General features: G+C 43.9%; 1 protein-coding gene across 5 annotated transcripts in view; it reads right to left on the bottom strand.

Annotated features, from left to right (window-relative positions):
• MGA (MAX dimerization protein MGA) overlaps nucleotides 1-26342 on the bottom strand; it is a 1048942-nt gene that overhangs the window by 739555 nt on the left and 283045 nt on the right. For all 5 annotated transcript variants that reach the window (XM_085627074.1, XM_085627072.1, XM_085627075.1 and 2 more), the window contains exon 4: nucleotides 1701-1788. In XM_085627074.1, the coding sequence (XP_085483200.1) occupies nucleotides 1701-1788 (88 nt within the window). The remainder of the gene's footprint in view (nucleotides 1-1700; nucleotides 1789-26342) is intronic.

Genomic DNA, 26342 nt, shown 5'->3' with positions numbered 1-26342 from the left:
GCTTTTCCACTCTCCACATCATCGCTATCTCATTAGTAGGTGTCAAGGAGGGTTCCACGATTTCACTCCACTGATGTTTGTTGCATCTGTCAGAGAGAACCCCAGAGTTAGCAATACCCCATTGTGTGACAGCTCTCAGTGTAACTTTACATGCAGCATCAATTTTCTTGCTTTCCTTTCCTGAAAGAGATGCATCTCCAGTGCCATGCATAAGTGTTCTATTACATGCACTACCAAAGAGTCTGGTGGCACATGTCCCATACTAAAATAAATTAGTCTACGTGACAGCTTCATCTGTTTAACCCTATGGGTGAGCACCCTAGACTTAATAGGGTCCTTAAAAGTTGACTTTACATCATGGCCACTTTAAAAAGGTGATGCTGCTTTAGCAATGACTTAATGATATCCTGAGGTGTATTATTGCACTGAGTCACTTAGAGCACATGTCTTCAAACTAGGGGGCGGGCCCCCCTTGGGAGCCTTAAGTGATCTCAGGGAGGCGCCAGGCTCTGGCCAACAGAAGCATTATGCTTTGTTTTAATTGAAAAAAATGAGCGGCAGTAAGCCACTTTGTAATGGGCTATCACGAACATCTTTTATCATTTATATTCTGACTGGGAATATGTGTAAAAGGGGTAACATAACTTAACTGCAATGTTTAAATATGTTTAGACATATTTAAAACATTGCCAATTTAACAGATTGTGAAAAAATGAGGGGGGGCCAATTATGTCTCTTTTTAACAAGGGGGGCACAGCATTTAGAAGTTTGAAGAACACTGATTTAAAGCTTATATATCTACGGCTGTGTCAACTTGAGGATCTACCCTATAATTGTATACCTCTAACTGGTAATCTGGGGTATCAATATCCTGATCTTCTGGCAAAGTGTGTGGGTATTGGTCTCCCTCTGAAACTGTATGTATGTCTAGTGACAAACGTGGAGGAGGAGTGTGAAACACTGTGCCAGGGTCGTTCTTCTCTGCAATGGGGTAAGACCATAATTCCTCTGAAACCTACTCCTCAGATGTTAGCTTCTTTATCCTTGGGGCATCTTCAGTCGAGGGAGGGGGGTTGTTCTAGTACCTGCCCAGTTGTGGGTCCCAGTGTACATTGTGCACTGCTTAGTATCAGATTGTTCACTGTTTTCTGAAGGAGATGCTGCTGTAGTGGAAATTAAAGGGTGCTCGACTTCAAAGCCTATTTCGGAAAGTAGTTTGCCATAAAGAATGATGTCTTGAGGACACACATAACCTAATAGAAAAGAAAAAAATCTGAGATGCAGCCAGAGTCTTGGTGCATTGTGAGTTTTAGGGTAAGTATCACACATCACCTTAAAAATGAAATAATGTTTTCAAAGAAAAACAAGCTGTAATGTTTTGAGCCAATACCGAAGGGCAGGAATGTGCAGATTATGAGATTTACAGATGCTTCTTCTGCAATACTATTTCGGTCTCAAACAAATACTTCGTGCTCACTAGTTTTTCCCTTGCTTCTCTTTAATTTACTGTTTATTTGAAGAAATCGTACATGACAAATTAATAATGCTGACCACTTAAATAATGCACACATGTTACTACCTAATGCCAAGGTGAGATTAAGCTTCTAGAAGTCAATAGCAATACGATAGGTTCTGTGTGTCTTCCATTGTTTCCATTATAGTCCTACCACCTCTTTAATTATGTAAAGTTGCAGAAATACCTGTATTTTCAAAAGCTGTGGATGCGAGGGCGCTTTGAAGTCCTTTTACTACATCTGGTACGTCCACTGTGTGTATGTCAAGAGCTTCCTTGAAAAGAAAATAATTAACTTAAGATGCTTGGTTATCGGATTTTAAATGATCAACCTAAACAAACATCAGAATGCCTGCGCAATTCAATATCTGTCAAATGAGAGAAATTCACATAGTGCACCTATTTGCTAACTTCAAATGTGTATATAATGTTGTCTAATAAATGACAAAGTTTGCAAACAGGCTAACTCAGACAAACACGATAATAAGAACCACCACAGTATAGAAGAACAGACACCAATTTGGTTCAAATACGAGAGCACGAAAACATATTTCACATAAATGCTAAGATCACTTGAGTTGTGAAAATGTGTAATCTCAATTCCTAAAAGATAAAAAACTAGCCTTCAAATCAGGTGAGTGGTACGCAACGTGCTGCTGTCCAAATGGCAAATCCAGTTGTTGTTCCACTATCAGCTAATTCAACCATTCAGTGCATTTACAAGTTTCACTTCAAGGTATTAACTCAAGGGGTAACAACCACATTTTCTAATTGTTTAACTGTAGACTGATAAATGTTAAATTCAAATAGAAAATAAGTAGCGCCTGCTTTAAAACAACACTGAGTATTAATACACTTGATCATGTATTTTTTAAATAGTAATCTTTCTCAACTTTTATTATATTTTGTAAGGATGCAGCCACTACATGTACCCTCACAAGAGTAATTACTCCACACAGTGAACATAGAATACAGCACACGAAATGCATAGAACGCCACCACATTAATAAAAAGCCTCTACTGTTATGTTGAGCGTTCCAAGAACAAAAAATGAGGTTTAAGCTCTGTTTGCCTTATTAAAGGTGATTCCAGAATAACAGTGTGTGCCTGTTCCAAAATCTGACAATTGATGTTTATCAGTATGTACAATAAATAAATTAAATTATGTTTAGACAAGACCAAGGAGTTTAAAACACACAGGTGTGATAATATAAAATGGAATTGGATTGGATTAGAGCAACAGGACACAATTGCACATTAAAAAATACTATCTCCCAGTTGGGTGGGTGGACCCTTGCATGCATTATTTATTGCCTCCATTAATCAACACTACCTTCCATCTGCGAAACGTTAACAGGCAAATCTATGAATTTAAGAATGAAAGTACAGTCCTTGCAAAGTTAACAAGTATGCATACACAACTGTATGTAGTAAGTACCTGTTAAACACTGCATTTGAGAGCCAAACTCTCCTGGAAATTAATTTATAATAAATACAAAAGAAATGTGTTAAATATTGTTGACCCGGTATCCAAAAGCAACAAACAGACTAACTTTTGGTCAACACTTTAATGCAGTAATAGAGGAGGTAGAGTAGATACTTATATAGAATGTTTTCAGTCATAGGTACTGTTAAATATCTGGAAGGAGCTACACTAAAAGAAGGAACTGACAAAGATCCTAATTTATTAATCAGCAAAGACTAAAATTTAACATAAAAGCTATTCATCTTGAGGAAATTGCTCTATGTTGTTTTAAATTCAAGAATTACGTTTTCATAAACCATTAAACTGCAAGTTCGTAATGAGTAATTTAGTTATAAACATAGCAAGTAAAAAGACAGTAAACATAGTAAAAAGATCATTAAATGGGAGCGCTTACTATAATTTAACGTCCCAACTATGGTGGTTGTGTGAAGGTGAAGCTATTAGGTGGCTGGGATATAACCATAGTGACATGCAAAATATATTTTCTAATATCGCTGTAAACACAATATGATCATGTTTTTGTTATATATATTTGTTTTTTAAAAAGGTAATGGCTCACTTTACTGAAGATCTGTTGAATGTACAGAAAAACATTTATGCAATGAAATACCAAATTTCTGTGAGCTACATGGAATGTATATGCACTGATCAAAAAATGTAATAAACTATTTAAAACAAAAAGGCGGTAGTCGTGACGTTCACGTCCTTGAAACTGCCTTTATATGCGTAAAAAGAGAATGTCACAAAAATACAATGGGGCTCAGAAACCCTCTGGCGTTCACGCCACTCGGCAACTTCCCATTTATATAAGGGCACAACTCAGCACTCCCTGATCCCATCCCCCGCCCCCCCCCCCCAGTACCAATTATAAGCAGAGAGGTATGTCGGAAAGGAGAAAATCTTTACTTTTCCAATGCCAACTCTCTCTACTAGATCCCTATCGCAGCAGGGAAGAGATCCAAGAATGCAGATCCTGGCAACAGACTACCAAAACAAAGAAGGAAAAAAAAGAAGGGTTGAAGTGTTTGAATGGAGCACACTAGACATCAGGGATGCTTTTTTTCTTTAAAGAAAGGGGTGAGGACCAGGCTATTATGGCAGCACCCCATCCCAAAAGCCCAAACAATCTACCTGCATCCCAGGGAAGGATAGGGAGATGTGCTTTAATTTGTCCCCATCAGAGACTTTTTTCAAAAGAATGAGTGGAGGACAGCTTTGCCTGACTTCCGGTCGCACCCCCACTTAACGAGCATACAGGCTAGCAGGGAGGAATAAACCCCTTTGTCTGTGTTCCATAGGGGAGCAGAAAGATTATCTGGTGTCCGAATGTAAGACCCAAAAACAAGACTTGGTGAAAATAAGGCGAACTTGCTCTGATAGGAGACTTTTAACTGCAGATGTTAATTAATAGATACCAAAGCAATACCTTCCACATTGTGGGTCTCTGCACTCACTCAAATCAAAAAGCCCTGCTGGACCGAAAGGGAAAATGCTCTTCTCCTAGACTCAATTATCCAGATAACAGTACTTTGTGAACATATTGAGGGGTGCCCACATCTCAGCCTGGCAAATGTCCAGGGAAGGCACCCCACATGCAAACGCAGTAATAGCAGCCTTGGCGCCAATAGAGTGAGCCTGTGAGCCCTCTGGGGGCTTATTTTTGGTCAATGTGTAGCAGATAATGCACAGCAAAACCCACGGAGAGATGGCCCTCTTCTGCACAGCCTTGCCTTTTTTTGCTCCTGAGAATTCGTTAAAGAGTGGATCATCCATACACTAATCTCTGGTATGATCTTTATAGAAACTAATGGCACTTTTTGCAGATAGTCAATGGATTCCCTACTCCTATTTAGAGGGTTGAGGTGGAGCAAAGAGTGTCGGAATAGTGATAATCTGTCTGACATGAGAGAGTCATGACCTTACGAAGGAAAGAGGCTGGAGTGAAAAGTGGGTTGATGAAGAGGGCTTGTAGATCACTCAGCCGCTGTGTCAAAGATATGGCTATGAGAAATTCTGTTTTGCGGATAAGCTATAAAAGAGGGCACCTGCAGTGGTTCGAAGAGAGCACACATGAAGAATGTAAGAACCAAGATCAAATCCCATTCAATCAATCAGAAGATTTGTAGAGCACTTTTTGTGACCCACGAGGGTACCCAGGCATTGGTGCATAATAAATGAAGGGGGAACTGTAAACTCTTAGGAAAATGCATCACTATAGGTGTTTTAAACAAAGAGGCCTAATCCAGCAGCCAGCAAAAGGCAGAAAGAGCAACACGTACCCTTTAATGGTGCCCACTGCAAGCCATTGCTAAGCTAGGGACAGCACTAACAACAATACAGTGAACAGCTTAGCATAAAGTGGGTCAATCTGCGTGCAAGCCCACCAAGCCACAAACATTTCTCAATGGCAGGTGTATACAGATTTAGCTGAGGAATGCCTGGCTGCCAAGGTGACATCAACAACTTCAGGAGAAAGACAAAAAGCGGTCAACTGCCGCTGCTCAATAGCAAAGCATGGAGGTGGAGTATGCCCAAGTTTCGATGCAGGACTCTGCCCTGCTGCAGCAGCAGGAGATCCTCCCGAAGAGGCAGCCTAATCGGAGGACAGATGCTTACGTCCAGAATTTCTGGATACCACTCTCTCTCTATACCCAATCCGGTGCCACTGTGATAACTTGGGCCCAGTCTGATTGTCTTTGGAATTCTAAGAAGGAAAGGTACTGGAAGAAAAGCGTACAGCAGCTCCTAGTTCTACTCAACGCAGAATGCGTCTTCGAGCAAGAGACTCCTCAGAAACTCCAACGCACACAAATGCTGACATTGCACCTTCTCAGTGGTGGTTAAAAGATCAAGCGACGGTTTTTCCCATTTGCAGAAGACTCCATGCACCACCTTCGCATGTAGGTGCTATTCGTCATTTGCAAGTTGTTGATGGCAGAGTTTGCTCGGCCTGATTTTGAACAATACTACAAGGTGGCATACCATGAAGATCTCCTGCCATTACAGAGGTGCAATGCCTCCTGGCACAGGGTCTACTACCTCATCCCTCTCTGTTTGTTGCAGTACCACATGGTGTTGTCTGTCAGCACCTGTATTAGCTTCCTCCTGAAAAAAGGAAAGCTTTTAATGCCAAGTGGATGGCTTGCAGCTCTGGAAAGCTGATGTAAAGGCGAGTCTCCACTGCAGACCAGAGGCCTCTATTTCCACCCCGCCCATGTGGCCGCTCCAGCCCAGGAGCGAGGCATTAGTCACCACTGTCAGCTCCGGGCGAGGTAGGAGTAGTTTGGTGTTGATCCAATAAAGGTCTAACACAGGTGTCTCCAACCAGTCGATCGCGATCTACCAGTAGCTCTCAGAAGCCTTCAGAGTTCATTTTTAACGAAGAACTGCAAAAAATAGGTGTTGCATTTTCCTTTTAAGTTAAATAAATTTTACATTATTATCATGCTTCAGATAGAGGAGCCTGCTAATGATCAGTGCCCCACTCAGATTTATGACCCATGTGGGGCACAGAGGTTAGGAACTGAAGCACTGAGGTATTTAACTCTTACATGAAAGTCCTTCTCAACTCAATAATGAAGCATGAGAACAAAATGATGTTTCTGGATGCTTTTAAATGAGACATAATTAAAATGAAGGGTTAACTCAATAGTTAATTTAACTCTTAAATTGTATTTTCTCTCTTTCCAAAGTGTCACATTTACAAACAGCAGACGTCTTGCTCACAGTGGCTGGTAGGCACAGTGCCATGTTTATAACAGGAAAATACAGCCTTTTTAGGTCTCGCGACCTGCGCTGCACTGCAGAGCAGTGCTCGCGCAGGCGAGAGTCCTTTTGTCCGGGGTTCAGAAATGGACCCTGGAATCGCACATGCTCGTGCGTGTGCGTTTCCTTTTCAGCGCTTCCATTGGCCTTTGCGTGCGTCTTATTCTTAAAGACTGCACGCAATTGGCCCGAGGCACGCGCATAGCTCCTCCCATGGCCTATTGGTGTCTATTACGCGCACCAAGCGCGTAATAGACACCAATTTGCCGTGGGAGGAGCAATGTTCGTGCCCAGACTCAGGTGCGACGCGCGCACCACTTGTGTTTCTTTACTTGTGGGATAAGCGCGGCACCCGCGGTTTACTTAACATTGAAAGTAAAACATGGGTGCCGTGATTGTACAAAAGGTAAAGAAATAGATTTTTTTTCTATTTCTTTACTTTTGGCATAATCGTGGCACCCGCGCTTTACTTTTAATTTTAGAAGTAAAGCGCGGGTGCCGCGATTATACCAAAAGTAAAGGAATAGAAAAAAACATCTATTTCTTTACTTTTGGTATAATCGCGGCACCCGCGCTTTACTTATAACATTAAAAGTAAAGCGCGGGTGCCGCAATTATGCCTTTTCTTTGGGTCCGACATGTTTCCAACTGCACGCCGCTAGTTTATTAAACTCTTTTAAGCCAACCTTGTGTGTCGTCTTCCCCATCACTCACTAGGACGTCGGTTGGCATGTGGGAGCTCACCTCCTGGATGCCAATTATCTCCATGCTGAGCTGTGCAGCAGTGAGGGGCTGGGTGCCCCTCGAGGACTTCTACCTCTTCGGGCTGGAGAGAGGCGACGCGGTGACCCGCAAACAGTATGATGGCGGCTTGGGTTTGCTTGCCATCTCGGTGTCCTTCCCCTTCTTTGGAGAAACGCACGCTGGACTGTATGTAAGTTCTGGTTTCAGTGATTATGTAACTGTTAGTGATATTTGTTTAGGAATCACATCCTAATATACCCACGGGAAAAACTATAGTTTACAGCGGCTATAGGATATAATTCGAAGTGGTTCCATTGGAGGCGGAGTTTCTCTTTCCTCATGACATAGTCATGTTTCTGGTCTTATTTAAAGTCCGTTAAGAACCATGCCGCCAATCCTGCTCAGTACACAGGCCTGCACAGGTGACTTAGTGAGTAGTAAGTACTAACCCACCACTGAAGAGGGTGGTGAGACTTTAGCTCCACCCACAGCTTCGTAGCAGCGACCAGGGCCAACTGAATTTTTGATGAGATCCAGTTCAGAATAGGACTTACGACCCCATCTTGTAATATCCATGGTGAACTTGAGGCATTACCCATTTTTGATACCTTTAAAATTAAACTGTAATTTTGTCCATCAGATGGCCGTGGTCAAATTATGCTTTAGATTCGGCCCTCCTTGACATGCACTTTGACACCCCTATGTTATATGCATCCCTATCTACACATGCTGCATAATGTACTGAAGCTTGTTCTAAAGAACGCCTTCTCGTTTTTTCTACCTTCTTACACATTTCAGTACATTAGCCCTGTGGCATCATATACCCTTAATTTACAGTTCTTTATCTACGATGTCCATCATATATTCAGGATAGCCGTATCTTTACCAGATTAACAGGAAAACCATGCAACATTAACTTACATTCAATCGAGCTGAGTAAGATCAGTGTTTGTGAAACTGTGGTAAGTGCGCAACTCTCCTGCACCTATGTTGCACTTCCCCTTTCAAAATGTACTCTCCTAAGTATCCTCTGTACAGATCTGATCTAATGAATAGAGGCATGAAACATTGCTTGATCCTCTTGTTATGAAAGGGTACTGAGCAGCTACACTGAAAACTCGGCTTCTGTCAACCTAACTGCACCATCCTTAGAATGAACAGTCTGCACCGAGTTTCTTAACCGAGCGTATGCCAGTTTGTCGTGCCCCGTTCCAGATGTTTTTACTAATCTTTCTGGCCACCCTCGATATCTTTGCGTTTATAACGATGGGTTTTATATCATCCTTAATGCAGAATATACCAGGTAAGGAAAAACAACCTTTCTTTTGCATTATTTACGGTACACCGATCGCTCAGACTGTTATTAAATGAGTTTGTTCGTATAAAAAATATGCATGCATTTACGGGAATATTATATTTGGTTCATCTGGACAGGGTGGCGTGTGTTGTCTCAGTTTATTAACGCCTAGTTTTGCACCACGTAATGTCACACTTATACGTATACCGCACCTCAATTTAGAGTTTTGGTACTAGAAGGAATGAAATAAATGAAAGGAGAACTGTTCTGAGTGAATACTTTTGATGTCACCACATGGTCTACTGAATAGTTTTTTCACTTTATTGGTGCATAGTGGATAACATGAGGTTTGGACCAGCACAGCAGCTAGAAATTTTATTAGCTTTCCTCTGGATATTTTCTTTTAAATAAAAAATCATGTATACAGTTGAAGTGCATTTTTTTTTTTCACACCTGGAAACCGACAAATGTAGAGAAAACGACAACATTGCTACAGCAAGAAACAACGCATCACAATTTGGCCAGCTAAAATCTCAAAACGCCCTGTTGATTAGCATCCCTAGCCCTATATTGCTGGTGACTTTTCCATCAGTACATAAACGCAACACAGGATGTACACACCTCTTTCCGTACACCTACTTAACAAAGGTAGGCACAAGGAGAGAAAACACAAGCCTTAAGCTGAAGTAAAGCTCCCATATTTATGTAAACAATCACGAATATGGTGCCTTAAAATACTTTAATAGTTCACTACTGCAGGAGCTGTATGAACATAACATAAGCACGGTCTCTCTATTCACTAGTGCAAGCACTATGAGAATCCAACAAAGCAAGGTTTCTCTGCTCACTACTGGAGGAGCTGTACGAATATCAGAAGCAATGCCTCTATACTCACTAGTGTAAGGGCTGTGAGCGTCCAAAAAAGCAGTCTCTCCCCTCACTAGCGGAAGAGCTGTACGAAAATAACAGACGCAAGGTTTCTCTTCTCACTAGTGCAAGCACTATGAGAATTCAACAAAAGCATGGTCTCTCTGTTCACAACTGGAGGAGCTGTATGAATATCAGACGCAAGGTTCTCTACTCACTAGCAAAAGACACACAATTGATGGACTGAATGCAGAACAAATCAAAACATTCACCCCCAGTCAAGAGATCTGGGTTAAATCCATCATTCTTTTGCTCACCATGCCACCCCAGTTTAGACCTGACCATATGCAATAGGTCTCGCATTTGTGAGAGTTTAAGCTATTGGCATTGTAAATAACAATGCTTTTTATTTATGTTTTAAAAATCAACAAGTAAATAAAAGGCATTGTCATTTGCAATGCCAATAGCTCAAACTCTAGTAAATGCGAGACCTATTGCATTGCAAATGCTTGTTTTTAAAATGGGAGGAATTGAAAGTGCAGAAAAATGTTTCTTATTATGAATATTTTGGCAGAACATTTTTCTACACTTTACATTTTTACCCAATAAAAAAAAAAAAAGTTGTAACTTTGTGTTGTACATGTAACGGTGACACATATGGTGAAAGGCCAGTCCTGTGCCACAAGTACATCTGATACAGGCTCTCAGTCACCCATACACATATCTCACATCCATTTTAATACATCCCCACAGACCATGCACTCACTAATGAACATGGCAGCCTATCATAGTACCCCTAGTGACAGTATTTTGTTCAAACCATAGTATCTAGCTAGATGGACATTAGGTTTAAAGTCAATATAGCTGGACGAGGGAGATGTCTGGTAACAATATGCGGGCAACTTGACCTTTAGTAACTCACAACCATTTTTGCTGATCAGAAGTAGCTCTCATACATAGAAGGTTGGAGACTCTTGGTCTAACAACTACCACTGCAGATCTTTTACAGTCTCCTAAAAAAACGGGACTTTATCTGAGAGATCTCCCTGGTGCTGTGCCCACTGGAATATCAGAACCCAAGAAAGGTGAAAACTGCACTGTGTCTAGAATAGCTCCAATGAAGATGAGTGTTTCAGAAGGAGTCAGAGTTAACATCTAGTTTCCAGGGTCCAGGGCACACAGACCCTGGGCCAGTGTGATCATTTTGAACACATAAAGGCATTGAAAGGGCAAAAATCCTAAAATGGAATGGAGGTTCCTATTCTTTTTTGACACCAGGAAGTAGGAAAAACAACCACAGCCAACGTCTGGCTTTGGAACCCTCTCTATGGCTCCTTTGGTCAAAAGAGCCTGCACTTCCTGCTGCGCGATAGACAATCCTATCTCAGCCGGAATGAGGATAGTGGAAGGTACGGTGATGTTAGAAAAATGGTAAGGCGCAAACCTGCGGAATAATTTTTCAGCCACCCTAGCAGAAAATGTTAGATCCTGCCTCTGACACAGCACGCTGAAAAGGCTTAGAGAATGTGGCAACTTCAGGCACAGAACACTGGTCTTCACGATGTCCCTGTTGCCCCCTACTGTGAGCATGACAGCCAAGCAAAGTGGGGGGAGTGATGTACTGGCTGGGATTGTTGGTGATACTGAAAACCCCTACTATAGCCACAGAGGAAGCAAAAGTGCTGAGGCGGCTGGTACCGACCCAAAGAACCACAGGCAAACCACATATGGGTCAGTTACAGGCATTTGTTTGGGACATTGTCACAGGATTTGAAACCTGTAGATTTGAAAGGTCAAATATTCCCTTACTCACTGTAGAATTCTTCCAGAAATTCTCTCAATGACACAAGGGGTAGTGCGCTGAGCAGTTGCTCCTTCTCCGCGTCTGTTGGCACGGAAAGAAAGGAATTGAGGTCAGCTTGAACAGCTAGCACATACATAGGGTCCCACGTATCAATCAATCGGGTGTTGGTTAAGCGTGACTACTCACCTGTAAGGGTCTCAAGGCGCAGGGGAGGGGGGGATTCACAGGTTCCAGTCCATCAAGGAGGGGGTCTGTCAAAGAGCCAGGTTTTGAGGTTTCTTGCGAAGATAGGGAGAGATGTTGTCTGTCTGAGGTGGAGAGGAAGGTTGTTCCAGGCTCTGGCCGTGCGGAAAGAGAAGGAGCGGCCTCCCGTCCTGTTCTTTCAGGTGCGGGGGACCGAGGCGTAGGAGAACTGGGCCGATCGTAGGGTCCTTTGGGGTGCGTGGAATTTGAGTCGGCTGTTCAGGTATGCTGGTACGGTGTCGTGGAGGGCCTTGTGAGCGTGGGTTAGCATCTTGAAGGTGACTCTAGCTTCGATGGGGAGCCAGTGGAGTGTGAGCAGGTGCTAGGAGATGTGGCAGTGTCTTGGTATGTTGAGGACCAGTCTTGCGGAGGCGTTTTGGATGTTCTGTAGCTTGTGGCATAGAGTGCGTTGCTGTAGTCGAGCCTGCTGGTGTCCAGGTCGTGAGTGACGGTCTTTCTGTGTTCAAAGGGGATCCATTTGAAGATCTTACATAGGAGGCAGAGGGTGTGGAAGCAGGAGGACGAGAGAGAGTTGATCTGGTGGTCCATTTTGAGCTCTGAGTCCAAGTTGCGTGCGTGGTCCCTGGGGGTGGGCGGGCTTCCGAGGCCAGGGGGCCACCAGGTGTCGTTCCAGGCCTCGGGGTTTGGGCCCATGATGAGTACTTCCATTTTGTTGGTGTTAAGTTGCAGGCAGCTGTTTTTCATCCATTTGACGACGGCTTCCATGCCTTCTTGTGTCTGGCGGTATTGGGTTCGTTGGATAGTGAGAGGATGAGTTGGGTGTCGAAGCGTATGACACAATGTTGAGTCCGTAGGTTGTGACGATGGGGGCGAGCGGAGCCATGTAGACGTTGAAGAGCGTAGGGCTGAGGGAGGACCCATGGGGGACTCCGCAGGTGGTAAGTGTAGGTTCCGAGAGAAGGGGGGGTGAGGGGGAGGGGGGGTATCACTTCCTGAGTAGAGCGAAATAGGAGCAGAGCTGCGTGGAGCCACCAGTCGGCTGATTACGTTTTTCTGGATCCAGTCTGAAGCCATGGAAGCATTTATAAGTAAGGAATCTGTGGTGACAAATCTCTATCAGAAGTGGATTTACCCTTTCTCTGTCAGCCTAAATGTCAAACCCACCCACCCAAAGAATCACAAGTTCTTCACAATTGGCTTAAATGATGGCTACAGTATTCCGATTTTGGGATCAGCAGGCACAGGGAACCCTACCAACCCCTGCAATTTCTGAAAACCAAAGACCCAGGCGAGTAGTTTCACAAGTCACATACGGATCACAGCATGTTTTTTTTTCATCAGAATACCCTGCAAATGCCAAAATGTGTGTTAAAAACAGATTTTTCCACATACGTATGCAAAATGAATCACAGCCACTTCCTGCCAGTGGCAAAAATATTGAAAAAGCTGCCTCCTTGCGTCCCCTGAGAAGAATGGCACCCCACATGTGTGTGTCGGTCTAACCTATGTGATAGGAATGGAGTAGCCATGTGAAGAGCACTTTGACACTGTACTTACTTAACGCTGTCCATTTTTTGACAAGTTAATGTGTGGTACCATAGGCTCACCTACTAATATGAGGGTACTGCTTTTGTCAGAAGTATGGTAGGACATACGTTGATCCTAGAACTTTCCCTCAAGAAAAGTGAGGAAAATCTGTGCAAGAAGAGGTGGTGGTCCATTTCTTTGAAGCATCAGTTAGTAAAATGTGTTGATACATGCTAATATTTTCCCCAAAATTTTCAGAAGAAACAAGCTACTAACCTGTACTCTGTGGTTCCCCAGTATTGATATATTTTATAGATTCACAAGCTTGAATCATCCCCATTGTCATGATGAGAGTCCCACGGTAACAATAGAAATAGCAGTATCAAAACATTACCATAGACCTCCATAAAACAGTAACCCCACTTTAGTAACCTTTCAACCTTATTTTATAACATCCAATGTTAAGCCAATCACAGCAGAGACCTCAGAGCCCCCTTCCCCTACAGAGCCACCATACCTCAGATGTCGAGCACGAGTTTGTATGTATATGGAAAATGCTACTTACCAGTATGCATCTGTTCTTGGCATGTAGAGCTGCAGATCCACACACTGAGCATAGATCGCCATCTGGTGTTGGGCCCGGATGTTTGCACTTGTTTTTGTCTTGGAAACGTCTTTGGAAGTCACGAGGTAGGTGACTCCTCCTTTGGATGATGGTGCGCATGGGCATCGGCTCAATTTTCAGATTGTTTTTTGCCAGCAGGGAAATTATGGAGTTTTGTGAGAAACAGATAAGATGCCCATGTATGCTGTATCTAAATAAGATAATACTGGAAACAGATAAAGGTAGGCGGGTGTGGATCTGTAGCTCTACATGCCAAGAACAGATGCATACTGGTAAGGAGAATTTTCCGTTCGAGGCATATGAGCTGCAGATCACACACTGAGCATAGATTGTATAGCAGTACCCACCTCTAGCGGCAACCAACTGTATCTGTTGCAGTAGTTTGAAATAGTGTTTTGAGTACAGCTTGGCCCACACTAGCCTGTTTTGCCTGCACATCTACACAATAGTGTTTTGTGAATGTGTGCGGTGTACACCATGTGGCTGCTTTGCAGATGTCATCTAGAGGAATGTTCCCTAAAAATGCCATTGAAGCCCCTATCTTTCGAGTACAGTGGGCTCTAGGAGGAACAGATAAGGTGTGTTTAGCTTTGTGATAGCAAATCTGTATGCATTTGACAATCCACCTCGCTATGCCAGATTTGGATATGGGGTTGCCTTTATGTGGTGGTGAGAAGGACACGAAAAGTTGTTTGGTCTTACGAAAAGGTTTTGTTCTTTCAATGTAATAAAGCAGTGCTCTTTTAACATCTAGAGTGTGAAGAGCTCTTTCTGCAACTGTCTTGGTTGCGAGAAGAATACGGGCAACTCAACAGACTGGCTGAGGTGGAAGGGAGAAATAACTTTAGGCAGGAATTTTGGATTGGTCTGAGAACAACTTTATTATGATGGAGTTGTAAGGACGGTTCTTGAATAGTTAGTGCTTGTAGCTCACGGACTCTTCTAAGGGAAGTAATGGCTACTAGGAAAGCAACTTTCCATGTTAGAAACTGTAGTTCGCATTTGTGCAGAGGTTCAAAAGGAGGACCCATTAGACTTGTGAGGACAATGTTTAAATTCCACACAGGGGAGGGGAGTACTCTGGGTGGAATTATTCTTATGAGGCCTTCCATAAATGCGTTGATGGCAGGTATCCTGAAGAGTGATAAGTGTTGTCAATTTTGTAAATGGGCTGCTATGCAGCAAGGTGTAATCTAATAAATGAATAGGCTAAGTTACAACTTTGAAGATGCAGTAGGTAACCTATGAGGTGTTGAATTGACACATCTAAAGGATTGATGGTGTTGTTGTGGCAATATATCACAAATCTTTTCCACTTGGCTTCTCTGATAACGTCCATACAATCAGGGGGAAGGTTAATGTAACTGAACTGTAAGACCTCAGGAGCCAGATCGCTAGGTTGAGCTGTGCTGGGTCCAGATGTCTGATCTCTCCATGGTTCTGGATTAAGAGGCGTGGGGAGAGGTGTAGTTTTTGGTGCGGGATTAGAGACAGTTCCAGTAATGTGGTGTACCACGGCTGTCTGGCCCATGTTGGAGCAACTAGGATGAGGGTTAGTGAATGTTGCTGCAGTTTGCGCATTACTAGTGGGATGAGTAGGAGAGGCGGAAAAGCGTACGCAAATCTGCCTGACCAATTCATCCATATCGCATTGCCCTTGGACAATGGGTGTGGATATCTGGCGGCGAAGTTTGGGCATTTGGCGTTTTCGTGTGTGGAGAAGAGGTCTATCTCTGGCTGCACCCACAACTGGAAAAAGGGTTGAAGAACTTGTGGATGAAGTTCCCACTCATGAATCTTTTGCGTTTGACGACTTAACAGATTGGCGATGCTTTTCTGGACTCCTGGAATATGTTGGGCTAAGAGAAAAATGTTTTGTGGAATAGCCCATCTCCAAATGCTTTGCGCTACTTGGGAGAGCTGTAGGGAATGTTTCACACCCTGAATCTGTATGTAATACATGGCTGTCAAGTTTTCGGTGTGGACTAGGACAGCTTTGCCTGATATTTGCTTCTGGAATGCCTTTATAGCCAGAAAAATCGCTAGTAACTCCAGGTGATTGATGTGGAATAACTTTTGTTGTGAAGTCAATGTGCCCTGCATGGTGTGATGTAATAGATGAGCTCCCCAGCCGGAGAGCGATGCGTCCGCTGTTAACACAATCTGTGGAACCTTCTCGAGGAACGGTCGCCCTATGGAAAGGATTTTGGTGTTCCACCACTGCAGAGAGCGATAAGTGCGGCCGTCCACCAACACCAGATCTGTTAGCTGACCTTGAGCTTGGTTCCACTGACATGCTAAGCACTCCTGCAGAGGACGCATTTGGAGTCTTGTGTGAGGTACTATGAATATGCAAGAGGCCATAATCCCTTTGAGCTGCATGAACACTCTAGCTGGAAGAGAGTGTTGCGGCTGAAATTTTGTTAGGAGTTTCTGTATACTTGCTATCTTGGCCAGACAGGGGTAAGCAAGTGCTTTGGAGGTGTCTATTGTGGCACCGAGGTACTGTTGTATGTGGGACGGTTGTAGATGAGACTTTGCGTGGTTTACTGTGAACCTTAAGTCGTGGAGTAGCTGGATTGTTGCGTGAGTGTGACATGCACACTGATTGTATGAGTTGGCTTTTATGAGCCAATTGTCCAAATATGGGAAGACTTGAATGGTTTGTCTTCTCAGGTGAGCTGCAACTACTGCCAGACACTTGGTGAATACTCTGGGTGCTGTGGTGACTCCGAAAGGGAGTACTTTGAATTGGTAGTGCTGGCCTTCCACTACAAACCTGAGACATTTTCTGTGAGAGCTGTGAATGGGAATATGAAAGTAGGTGTCCTTAAGATCTAGAGTGGCAAGGAAGTCGCCTTGGGACAGTAGAGGAAGGACTTGTTGAAGCGTGACCATGTGAAAGTGGTCTGAGTGTATGTAGAGATTTAGGGGTCTGAGGTCTAGGATAGGTCTCAGAGATCCGTCGTTTTTTGGGATGAGAAAATATCGGAAGTAGACTCCTGTGTTTTGCTGATGCAGGGGGACTGGTTCTATTGCATGTTTTTGTAGGAGGGAGATTACCTCCTGCTTTAGAAGTGATAAATGTTCTAATGACAATAGGTACTGTCTGGGTGGTATGGTTGGGGGAGTGGAGGTGATTTCCAGACAGTAACCAGTTTGAACTATTTGCCTCACCCACCTGTCTGTGGTGATGGTGTTTCAGACAGGAAGGAACTGTAGTAATCTTCCCCCGACAGGTGTAGGATGGTCCGGGGGGAGCAGAGGGAAGTCATTGGGTAAGGGTGGAGGCCGAGCGGGTGTTGTTAGTTCTGCCTCTACCTTTGTTATTACTGCCTCTGTAGCCTCCTCTCTGGTAACCCTTGGTGAATGTGGTTTGGGTGGGAGTCTTGTAAGACGTGGAGGGGTCGTCTGAGGAATAACCTCTGGAGTTGCTCTTGTAAGAGGAACGCCGAAAGGAGCGTCTGGGAGCTTGCGATTGCTATGCTCTAATTGATTTAGCCGTGTCAGTGTCTTTTTTCATCTTCTCCTGAGATGAATCCACGGTAGGTCCGAACAAGTGTTCCTGGTCAAATGGCTGATTGAGAATGGAAGTTTGTACTTCGGGTTTAAAACCGGAAATGCGTAGCCAAGCGTGTCTAGGCAGGAGGACACTTTTGTTTATGGCTCGGGAGGCGGTGTCTGCCACGTCTAGAACGCAGCGAATGGAGGTGTTAGTGATGAGCTTACCCTCTTGTATGAGGTCATTAGCCCTGTTTTTATATTTGTCGGGCAGGTGCTGCAATAGGGACTCTAAGTGGTCGTAGTGCAACCTATCATACCTAGCTAACAAGGCTTGAGTGTTGGGGATACGTCATATGTTAGCTGCTTGAGATGCTGTGCGTTTACCAGAAGCGCCGAACAGTTTGGACTCCTTGTCGGGAGGTGGAGCATCCCCCGATGTTTGAGAGATAGCTCTCTTCCTGGCGTTGGAGACTACTAACGAATCCAACGGAATGTGGCCTTTAATGTATGCTGGGCCTGTTGGGGCGGCTTTATATTTCTTTTCTATCCTTGGGTTGATGACCCTAGCCCTAACGGGGTCTTTAAACACTTCAGGTGCATGTTTAATTACCCCTTTCAGCATGGGTAGAATGGAGGTAGTCTTTTGTGAGATGCAAAAAGTATCCATTAAAAAATCCTCATCCACGGGGTCTGTATGTAAGTCAACCCCTTGGTACTGTGCAGCTCTGTGAACGAGCTGGTTGAAGCCCATGGAATCTGCTGGAGGGGAAGGTCTAGAGGGATATATGTCATCCTGTGACACGTTAGGGACATCCGGTGTATTATAATCGTCCCATGGGTTTGAGGCGGACTAGTGTCTCCTAGTGGCTCATCATCTGCACCCTCCCCTGTGTCATCAGAAGTGTCATCATCGCCCACTGGTGGAGGAGATGGTTGGAGGAGGAGGAGGAGGAGGAGGAGGTGGAGAAGGGATCCTGAGAGGAGATGTCGCAATGTCCCTCTTTTTAGGTGCTGGAGCCGGTGTAGACGAGTCCAGTGGTCTCTTTTTGGAACTAAGAATCAGCTGACCAGTCTTTGAATCTTCAAGAAGTCTCTTTTGGGTGGGATCTGGCTTAAAAAGCTCTTCTGTGCTGATTTTTTTCGGTTCCGAATGCTTGCGCGGCACCGACTGTATAGCGGTTTTGTGCTCTTTGGTCTTGGAACCGTGAGGTCTTGAGGTGTCTGTAGGGGTTTGTGGAACCGGTTGTTTTTCGGTTCCGAATGCTTTTTCGGCTCTTAAGTTTGAGAGTCTGTTGTCTTTGGTATCGGCTTTTTGGTCGGTTCCAATGCTTTTTTCAGAGTCAAGGGAGTGGGGCGGTAGTTTTGGGTGCCGAGTGCGTCAATGCGGAGGCAGTAGTAGGCACCGCGGAGGAGTGTGGTGTCTTCTTTTTCAGTGCCGGGGTCAGAGTTTCGGTACCGACGGCAGGCTGACTCGATCCCGAGTGGCCTGAAGGCTTTGTTGTTGGCTTCATGGCCGCCCGGAGGCAGGGCGTGAGCAGTACTTTCTCGGTGTGGACCTGGGCCCCAAGGTGAAGGTGTGACAAAGCCTTTTTCGGGGGGAATGGGGGGGGGGGTGGTTGGGGGTCGACGGCAGTACTTACGACCCGTTGCCCAGGAGTGATGTCTTCGATGTCGGAGTCTGCTTCGGAGGCACTGACGAGGCCTTCTTCGACCAGCTCCTGTTCGGGTACATCAATGCCCTCTTTGAAGATGTCGTCTGGAATGGAAGTCGATGAGCGAACCATTCTTCTTCGGGCTCGACGATCTCAAATGGTCTTTTTGGAGCGGAAAGAGGCACAAGCTAGACAGTCTCTGGCCTCGTGCTCCGGTGAAAGGCAGAGGTTACACACCTCATGCAGATCTGTGTATGGGAATTTCGACCCACATTGAGGACACTTCTTGAATGGTGTCCTTTCCATGAGCCAGGTGTAGAGGCCTAGGTAGGCCCAAAGGGGTTCGTCGAAGACCGGAATCGAGGACTTCGATGTTGGTGAGATGCGCGAGGATCGGGATCGAAAACAATACCGTAGAAATAGGTGAAGGATTGCGCATCGAAAATGGGATCGGTAACGGTACAGAGCTGGAGCGCGATAAACACATCCAAGCCTGATGGCGGAAAAAAACAATCTGAAGATGGAGCCGATGCCCATGCGCACTATCATCCAAAGGAGGAGTCACCTACCTCGTGACTTCCAAAGACTTTTCCAAGACAAAAACAAGTGCAAACATCCGGGCCCAACACCAAATGGCGATCTATGCTCAGTGTGTGACCTGCAGCTCATATGCCTCGAACATGATAGATAGATAGATAGATAGATAGATAGATAGATAGATAGATAGATAGATAGATAGATAGATAGATAGATAGATAGATAGATAGATAGATAGATAGATAGATAGATAGATAGATAGATAGATAGATAGATAGATAGATAGATAGATAGATAGATAGATAGATAGATAGATAGATAGATAGATAGATAGATAGATAGATAGATAGATAGATATAAAACTATGAGGTAACTAGTGAGCATAATCGGGGAGGAGAGAGGGCCGCATGTGATTCTATTAAAGAGATCAATACTGGAGAACCAGTGTACAGGTAGGCAACTTGTATTTTCTCCAAATTTGTATATTTTATAGATTCACATGCTTGAATACGACTAATAAACAGTATACCAGAAATAAAACAAAAGAATGGAGGTGGGTAGGATAACCATCCCACCAGGACGTACAATAGGAATATTGTAAAACAAGGAGAAGAAAATACAAAAAATTCATATAATATATATATATATATATATTACATATAACGTTGCTTCTGGTGGACCCACGGATGCTTGGAAGGTGGTGCGACCGTCGGCAAAGCGCACCAACATGCAAAATTGTCATACTCTTGCATATGAAATAAAGCGCTCTAGGGACACGTAAAAGATTATTCCAGTATGCAAGAGTGTGACAAAAAAAAAAAATATATATATATATATACATACATACACATACATATATGAACAGAACATGGAAGTATAAAATAACCAAGCAGCATGTATAGAAATAAGGAGGCCAAAGGCCGCCTACCTTAAGGAAAGAGATGAAGGGCAGCTTGCCCAACAGCTATATCTGCCCTCTTCCAACCATCGAGGCAATCATGCTTCGTGAATGTGTGAACGTTCACCCACGTTGCCGCCCTGCATGTGTCAGGAAGAGATGCGCCCCCTAACAGGGCTTAGCAAGTTGGCACTTTCCTTGTTGGGTGAGCCTGTGTTTTCACAGGCAGAGTGCGGCCAGTCTTTTCATGACAGAAGACAAAGGATGCTGGCCCTTGTTAAGGCGTGTCCTTTACTAGGTGCCGTTTAAGAAATCCAAAACTGACATGATTTACGGAAGACTCATTCTTTGTAGATAAAATTTCAAACAACGTTTAATGTCCAGTGAATGCAACACTCTGTCCACTGCTGATGATGGATTAGGAAAGAAATTGGGTAAAACAATAGGTTCAGTGAGGTGGTAAGTTAAAAGGCACCTTAGGTATAAATGAAGGATTAATGTCCAGGATAACCCGGTCTGGCAAAAATTGAAGATATGGTTCTTTCATGGTGAAACCCTAGATTTCACGGAGATGATTGACTGACGTAATGGCCAAGATGAAAGCCATCTTCCAAGAAAGGAACTTCAATTCAAATTTGTGCACTGGTTCAGATGGAGGACGCATTAGCTGAAACAGGACTGTATTTAGTTGCCACAGTACCGGAGAAGGTTTAACAGGAGGGAAAGCCCTAAAGAGTCATTTCATAAATTCTTTGATGAGTCAAATAGACCACAAGGAAGATTCACCTGAACGTCTTCTATATCTAGAAATTGAAGCAAGATTAACTTTTATGAAAGAATGAGAAAGTCTTGACTTGGCTAGGTGCAAGAGATAAGGAAGCACCTGCTCCAGAGTAGATGAAAAGGGATGTAATGCGTGAGAGATACACCATACACAGAATCTCTTCGATTTAGCTGTGTCACATTTAAGCATGGAGGAAGCTCAAGACTTCTGTAGTATTTAAGTGTATTCCTTGGAAAGCCTCAGATCTCCAAATTCAGGGTGGTGAGGAGCCGAGCCGACAAATGAAGAGAGGGAATTTACAGTTGAAACACTTGGCCCTGCTTTATGCAGAGAAGATCCTCCCTTGGAGGAAAGAGAATCGGAGCACACTCTGATAGGCGAAGCAGCTCGGTGTACCAGCATTGTCTTGCCCATACTTGAGCAATGAGAACGAGCCGACACAGCTCTTGTTTCATTTTTTTTAAGTACTCAAGGGATGAGCGGAAATGGGGGAAAAGGCAGGCGAATATCCCCAACCATAAAAACTGGAAGGCATTTCCCCATGATATAGGATGGGGATTCCTGCTTGCGAAAAGAGGATACTTTTTGACGAGGAACGTACCGAACAGATCTAATGTTGGATAGCCCCAGGATTGGAAAACCACCTGCATCTGATGGTCATTGAGCTCCCATTTGTGACATTGATCTGAGACCCTGCTGAGAGAGTCAGCCCACTCATTGTGGACACCTGGCACATGTTCCACTTACAAGGAGTTGTGGTTGGCAAGGAGCTATTCCCAAATCTGTTGAGCTTGAAGGCAAAGCACACGAGATTCTGTGCCGCTTTGCTTTCGTAGGTAAAACATTGTCGTAGTATTGTCCATCCTGACGAGCACAGACAAACCCTTGACTCGAGGCAGGAAGGCCGTCAGATCCAGGTATACTGCCTTGAGTTCTGCAATGTTTGTGGCACTCCGACTCCTGTTTGAACCATTTGCCGTGAACCTGTAATCCATTAAGTTGAGCCTCCCATCCGCCCATTGACATGTCTGGGGTCATCAGCAGCTGTAGCACAGTGTGAATGAAAAAGAGACCTTGCAAAAGGTTTTCCTTGACCATCCACCAGGACATTGCAGATCTTATTGCTGCTGAACTGTGAACCTTGTCCTTGAATGAACCTTGAGATTGAATCCACCGCGCATCGAGCTGTTCTTGCAGCGGTCACATGCGGAGACGGCAATTGGGGATTAGAGGGATGCAAGAGGACATCATCTCCAGCATGGACTTATTATCTCACAGAAACGAACATTTATGTTGAAAGAAGCCTTGTCGTATCCTGTATACGCAATATTCTTTCGAGTGCGAAAGGCTATGCCGAGATCCGTGTTGAGACGTACACCCAGAAAAATCTGAGATTTAGCTGGAAAAATTGATGATTTTTCCAGACTGATGTGAAGACCTAGAGAGTGGAAGAGACGTCTGTCACCTGAAAAGTTGGAGCTTTTATGAGCCAGTCGTCCAGGTAGGGAAACACCTGGTGACCTGAATGTATTAGGAAAGCTGCAATCAGTGCCATGCACCTGGTGAAAACACTGGAAGAGGATTTCAAACTGAATGGAAGCACTTTGAATTGGTAATGACCCTGCCAATTCGAACCTGAGAAATATTCAATGCTGGGGCTGGATAGGAACATGAAAATAGGCATGGAGGAGATGGAGAGAAGAAAGATAATCTCAGGACTCCAATAGGAGGCAATGCAATTGGTCAGGCCCCTGCCACCATAGTCCCACAACAATTCGATCTCCACATTTTCTCTGAAATGGAGCTCCATTTCTTCAGACAAATGAGTTTTAAACATCTTCCAGCACAGCCTCACCCTGGAATACGTTCAGCATCCGTCAAATGTTCCACTGCATAAAGTTCCGCTCCGTCACCTTCCGTATCTCAAAAAGGAAGTACCCCTCAGCCAACACAATCGACTGTTTTATTCTCACTTCTTCCTTATCAAAAAGAAGATGGGAAAATGGAGGCAGGTCATGAACCTCAGCATGCTGAACAAGTTAATCAAGAAACAATCTTTCAGGATGCTCTCTCTCCAGGAGATTCTTCTTATCATGGAAAAAGGGGATTTTCCAGCAGATTGCCGCCTCCTGCAGGACTTGTTGGTCTTGAATAAGAATGAGCAGCGCTGGATTGGAAAGTTTGATTGTATGGCTGGAAGGTATTCTGCGAATATGGCTGGTACCGCTGTTGGAATTGCGGCCAGGATATGAACTACCCCCAAAAGTCTTGAAAACGGCATTGCTTGAGACTGCCTATAAAGCCTTAGCTGTGTCTGATATTATGGACTGTAGAGCCTCATCTATGTGGTTACTGAACAAGCACTCTCCGTAAAAAAGGCATATTGAGTACTTTAGAATGTACTTCTGGACGAAAGGTGGTTTCTCTCAGCCATCCCTGGCGACGCAGCACCACTTCTGAGGCCATCTGGCGAAACGCAGTAGATGAAGCATCAAAGGAGAACTCAGTGAGCTCCGAAGACACTCTTTCCCCTTCCAACAAAATGACCATAGCTTCTCTCTTTTTATCATCAGGAAGATACTCCAACGGTGTAGAGATATCTGACCACATCTCTAGGTCATATCTCCCCAGAATGGCCATAGCATTGGAGGCTCTAATGGAGGTGGCTGCCAACGCAGAGAACCTCTTACTAATATTGTCAAGGCGATGTCCTTCCTTGTCCGGTGGTGCTGTACACGGTGACACCGGATTCTTGGCTCTCTTTTGCGCAGCCTGCATGATGAACGAATTGAGCCTCGGATGACCAATGAGGCATGTGGGCAAGTTGTCAGGAGCCTTGTCCTTTTTATCCAGTTTTGGAATCACCACTGGAACAGAAGCAGGCGTTCTCATCAGTTTGAGTCCTTCTTGCCATAAAAAACCAACAATAGGGATTGTCCTGATGGAACGCTGAATGCCTGCTTGAAATCATATAAGAAATATTCCGTTTGTTTAGCCAGCATTGGCAGATTGAAACATCTGGAGACACGCCCCAAAAGACCATGAAATCCCACAATATTTGCAGGCGGGGAATCCATCGAAGGAGGGATAGGGGGTGGCGGCATGGAGGCTAAATAGTTATCCCATTCATCATGGACATCTGTGTCAGTGTGTATTACTATTTCCCCTATCTGTTGCTGTTCCGCATCCTGGATGTCCTCTGTGATGATTACTGGAGGAGGAAGAACTTTTACCCTGGTGGATTTGGGAATACTTTGGCCAAGGGGATCAAAGGCCTTTGAGGAGCATTGGCATCTGGGAAACGTCTATATTATTCATCAATCATATGATGTAGGTCCGATTCTAGAAAAACTGGAACGTTCACTGATGGCTCCCTAAAATGATGACGTTCCTCCTCCCAATTATCATAGGGTAACGCTCCTGGAAGGAATCAAGCCGCTGCACAAAAGAAGGATCTCTATGTGCAAAAGAATATTCCCCTGCCAGGTAAGAAGATGGATCATTGTCATCATCAGAATTTTGGCACTTAACCCTTAACTGTGATGGACTGTATGCAGGGCCAAACAAACATTCATCCTCCGACTCGTGGAAGTCCAAAGGCGAGCACGAAGCAAAGGGGAAATCTTTAGAGAAATCCTGGATTTGCTTGGGCTGAAGGAGGCTGTTTTTTCCCTCTGCCGATGGTCCTGATATAATCATCTGCAACACCGACAACATTGAGTGGATGGTCTTCGTTTGCGGAGCGGTCGTTGAACTTGTGGTCGACGGTAAAATTCTCAGCGACGGTGAAGGTCTCATTGACGATGTAGTCACCGTATGAAGTGATCCCGCAGACATTACTGCTGTCGACTTCTTGACTGTCGTTGTGGTAACAGTCACCAACGAGGCCGTCGACGGTGCGGAAACCTCAGATTTCTCAAGGAGGCTGGAATCTTCGACGACGTAGCCGTCGACGGGCGAGATAACTGGTCTCCGACAAGAGTCAGAGGAACAGAAGCTGGAGCTGAAGAACATTTTGAAGCCTCTGCCTGAGGTTTCATGTGGTGTTGCAGTAAGTGTGACAGAGGTAACTGTGTATTACTTTGATAGATCAGCCACCAGGCCAAAGAATTACAGATAAAAGCCCCAAATATTTTAAATTTTTGCCCCTACTAACCTTCATTAGTTTTTGTTTTCAACAATTAGTGTCTTTGAGAAAGCCAACAGTGATCTACATAAAAGACCTCTTGATGAAGTCAGAATTTTGTAAACCTTTCAGAAAGTACAGCTGTGCCGGGATCATTCGTGGATTTCACGCCTCTCTCCCTAACAAACTGCAACTGGACAGAATCCTTAAAAAAAGGAAATATTGACTACCACTTAGAAAACTAAGCTGCAAAAAAATATTTGCACAGCTCCACCTATTCTAGAAAGCTGGGAAGATAACAATTTTAGAACAGAAAGAAGGAAATCACAAATTTTGTGAACTACAACGTTTTCCTAGAAAAAAGGAAGATATTTGCTACATTTCTTCTCAATGTACTTGAGGAGAATCCACAAACTCTAGGTGCCTTTAGAGGTACCAATGTATGAGAAATTGAGAAAACAAATTTGGTCGGGATACTTGTGGAAAAAAACATTTATTAAGGTTTAAGAATGAACAGCCCCAAATATCAAAAAGGCCTCAGCACTTTTAAGAGGTTGAGTAGAATCATTTCATACTGTCGTTGGCTTCAATTTTTAAAAGAGGTTAATTATGGTGATCAAGGTAAATTAAAAGCCAATGCTATTGCTAGATAATTGCTAATTCTATCTCTTTCCATGCAAGTGTCTTCAATATTCCACCAACACGTATTAATCGACTTACCATATGTCATAATTTTAGTTTGGTTGATTTTTGCCCCATTTGGAGACAACATTTAATAAACCTTGCTTAGGACATGTTAATATTTTTTTAAACACAACAAAAAAAACGTACTAATGGGAGAATCAACCATCATGGCAACATGTAATACATACGGATGCATTGCCATTGCAGACCTATGTACATTTACCTTTTTGAAATATTTTTTTTTAAAGTATGCTTGGGAGGCTGTGAAAGTTCAAAGTACCCGAGGAAACTTCTGTGAATTCTATTTTCTTTCTATTACATTTTA

Source organism: Triturus cristatus, chromosome 9 (genome assembly GCF_964204655.1).
Source record: "Triturus cristatus chromosome 9, aTriCri1.1, whole genome shotgun sequence".
NCBI classification, from domain to species: Eukaryota; Metazoa; Chordata; class Amphibia; order Caudata; family Salamandridae; genus Triturus; species Triturus cristatus.
This window is presented reverse-complemented; position numbering and strand designations above follow the sequence as displayed.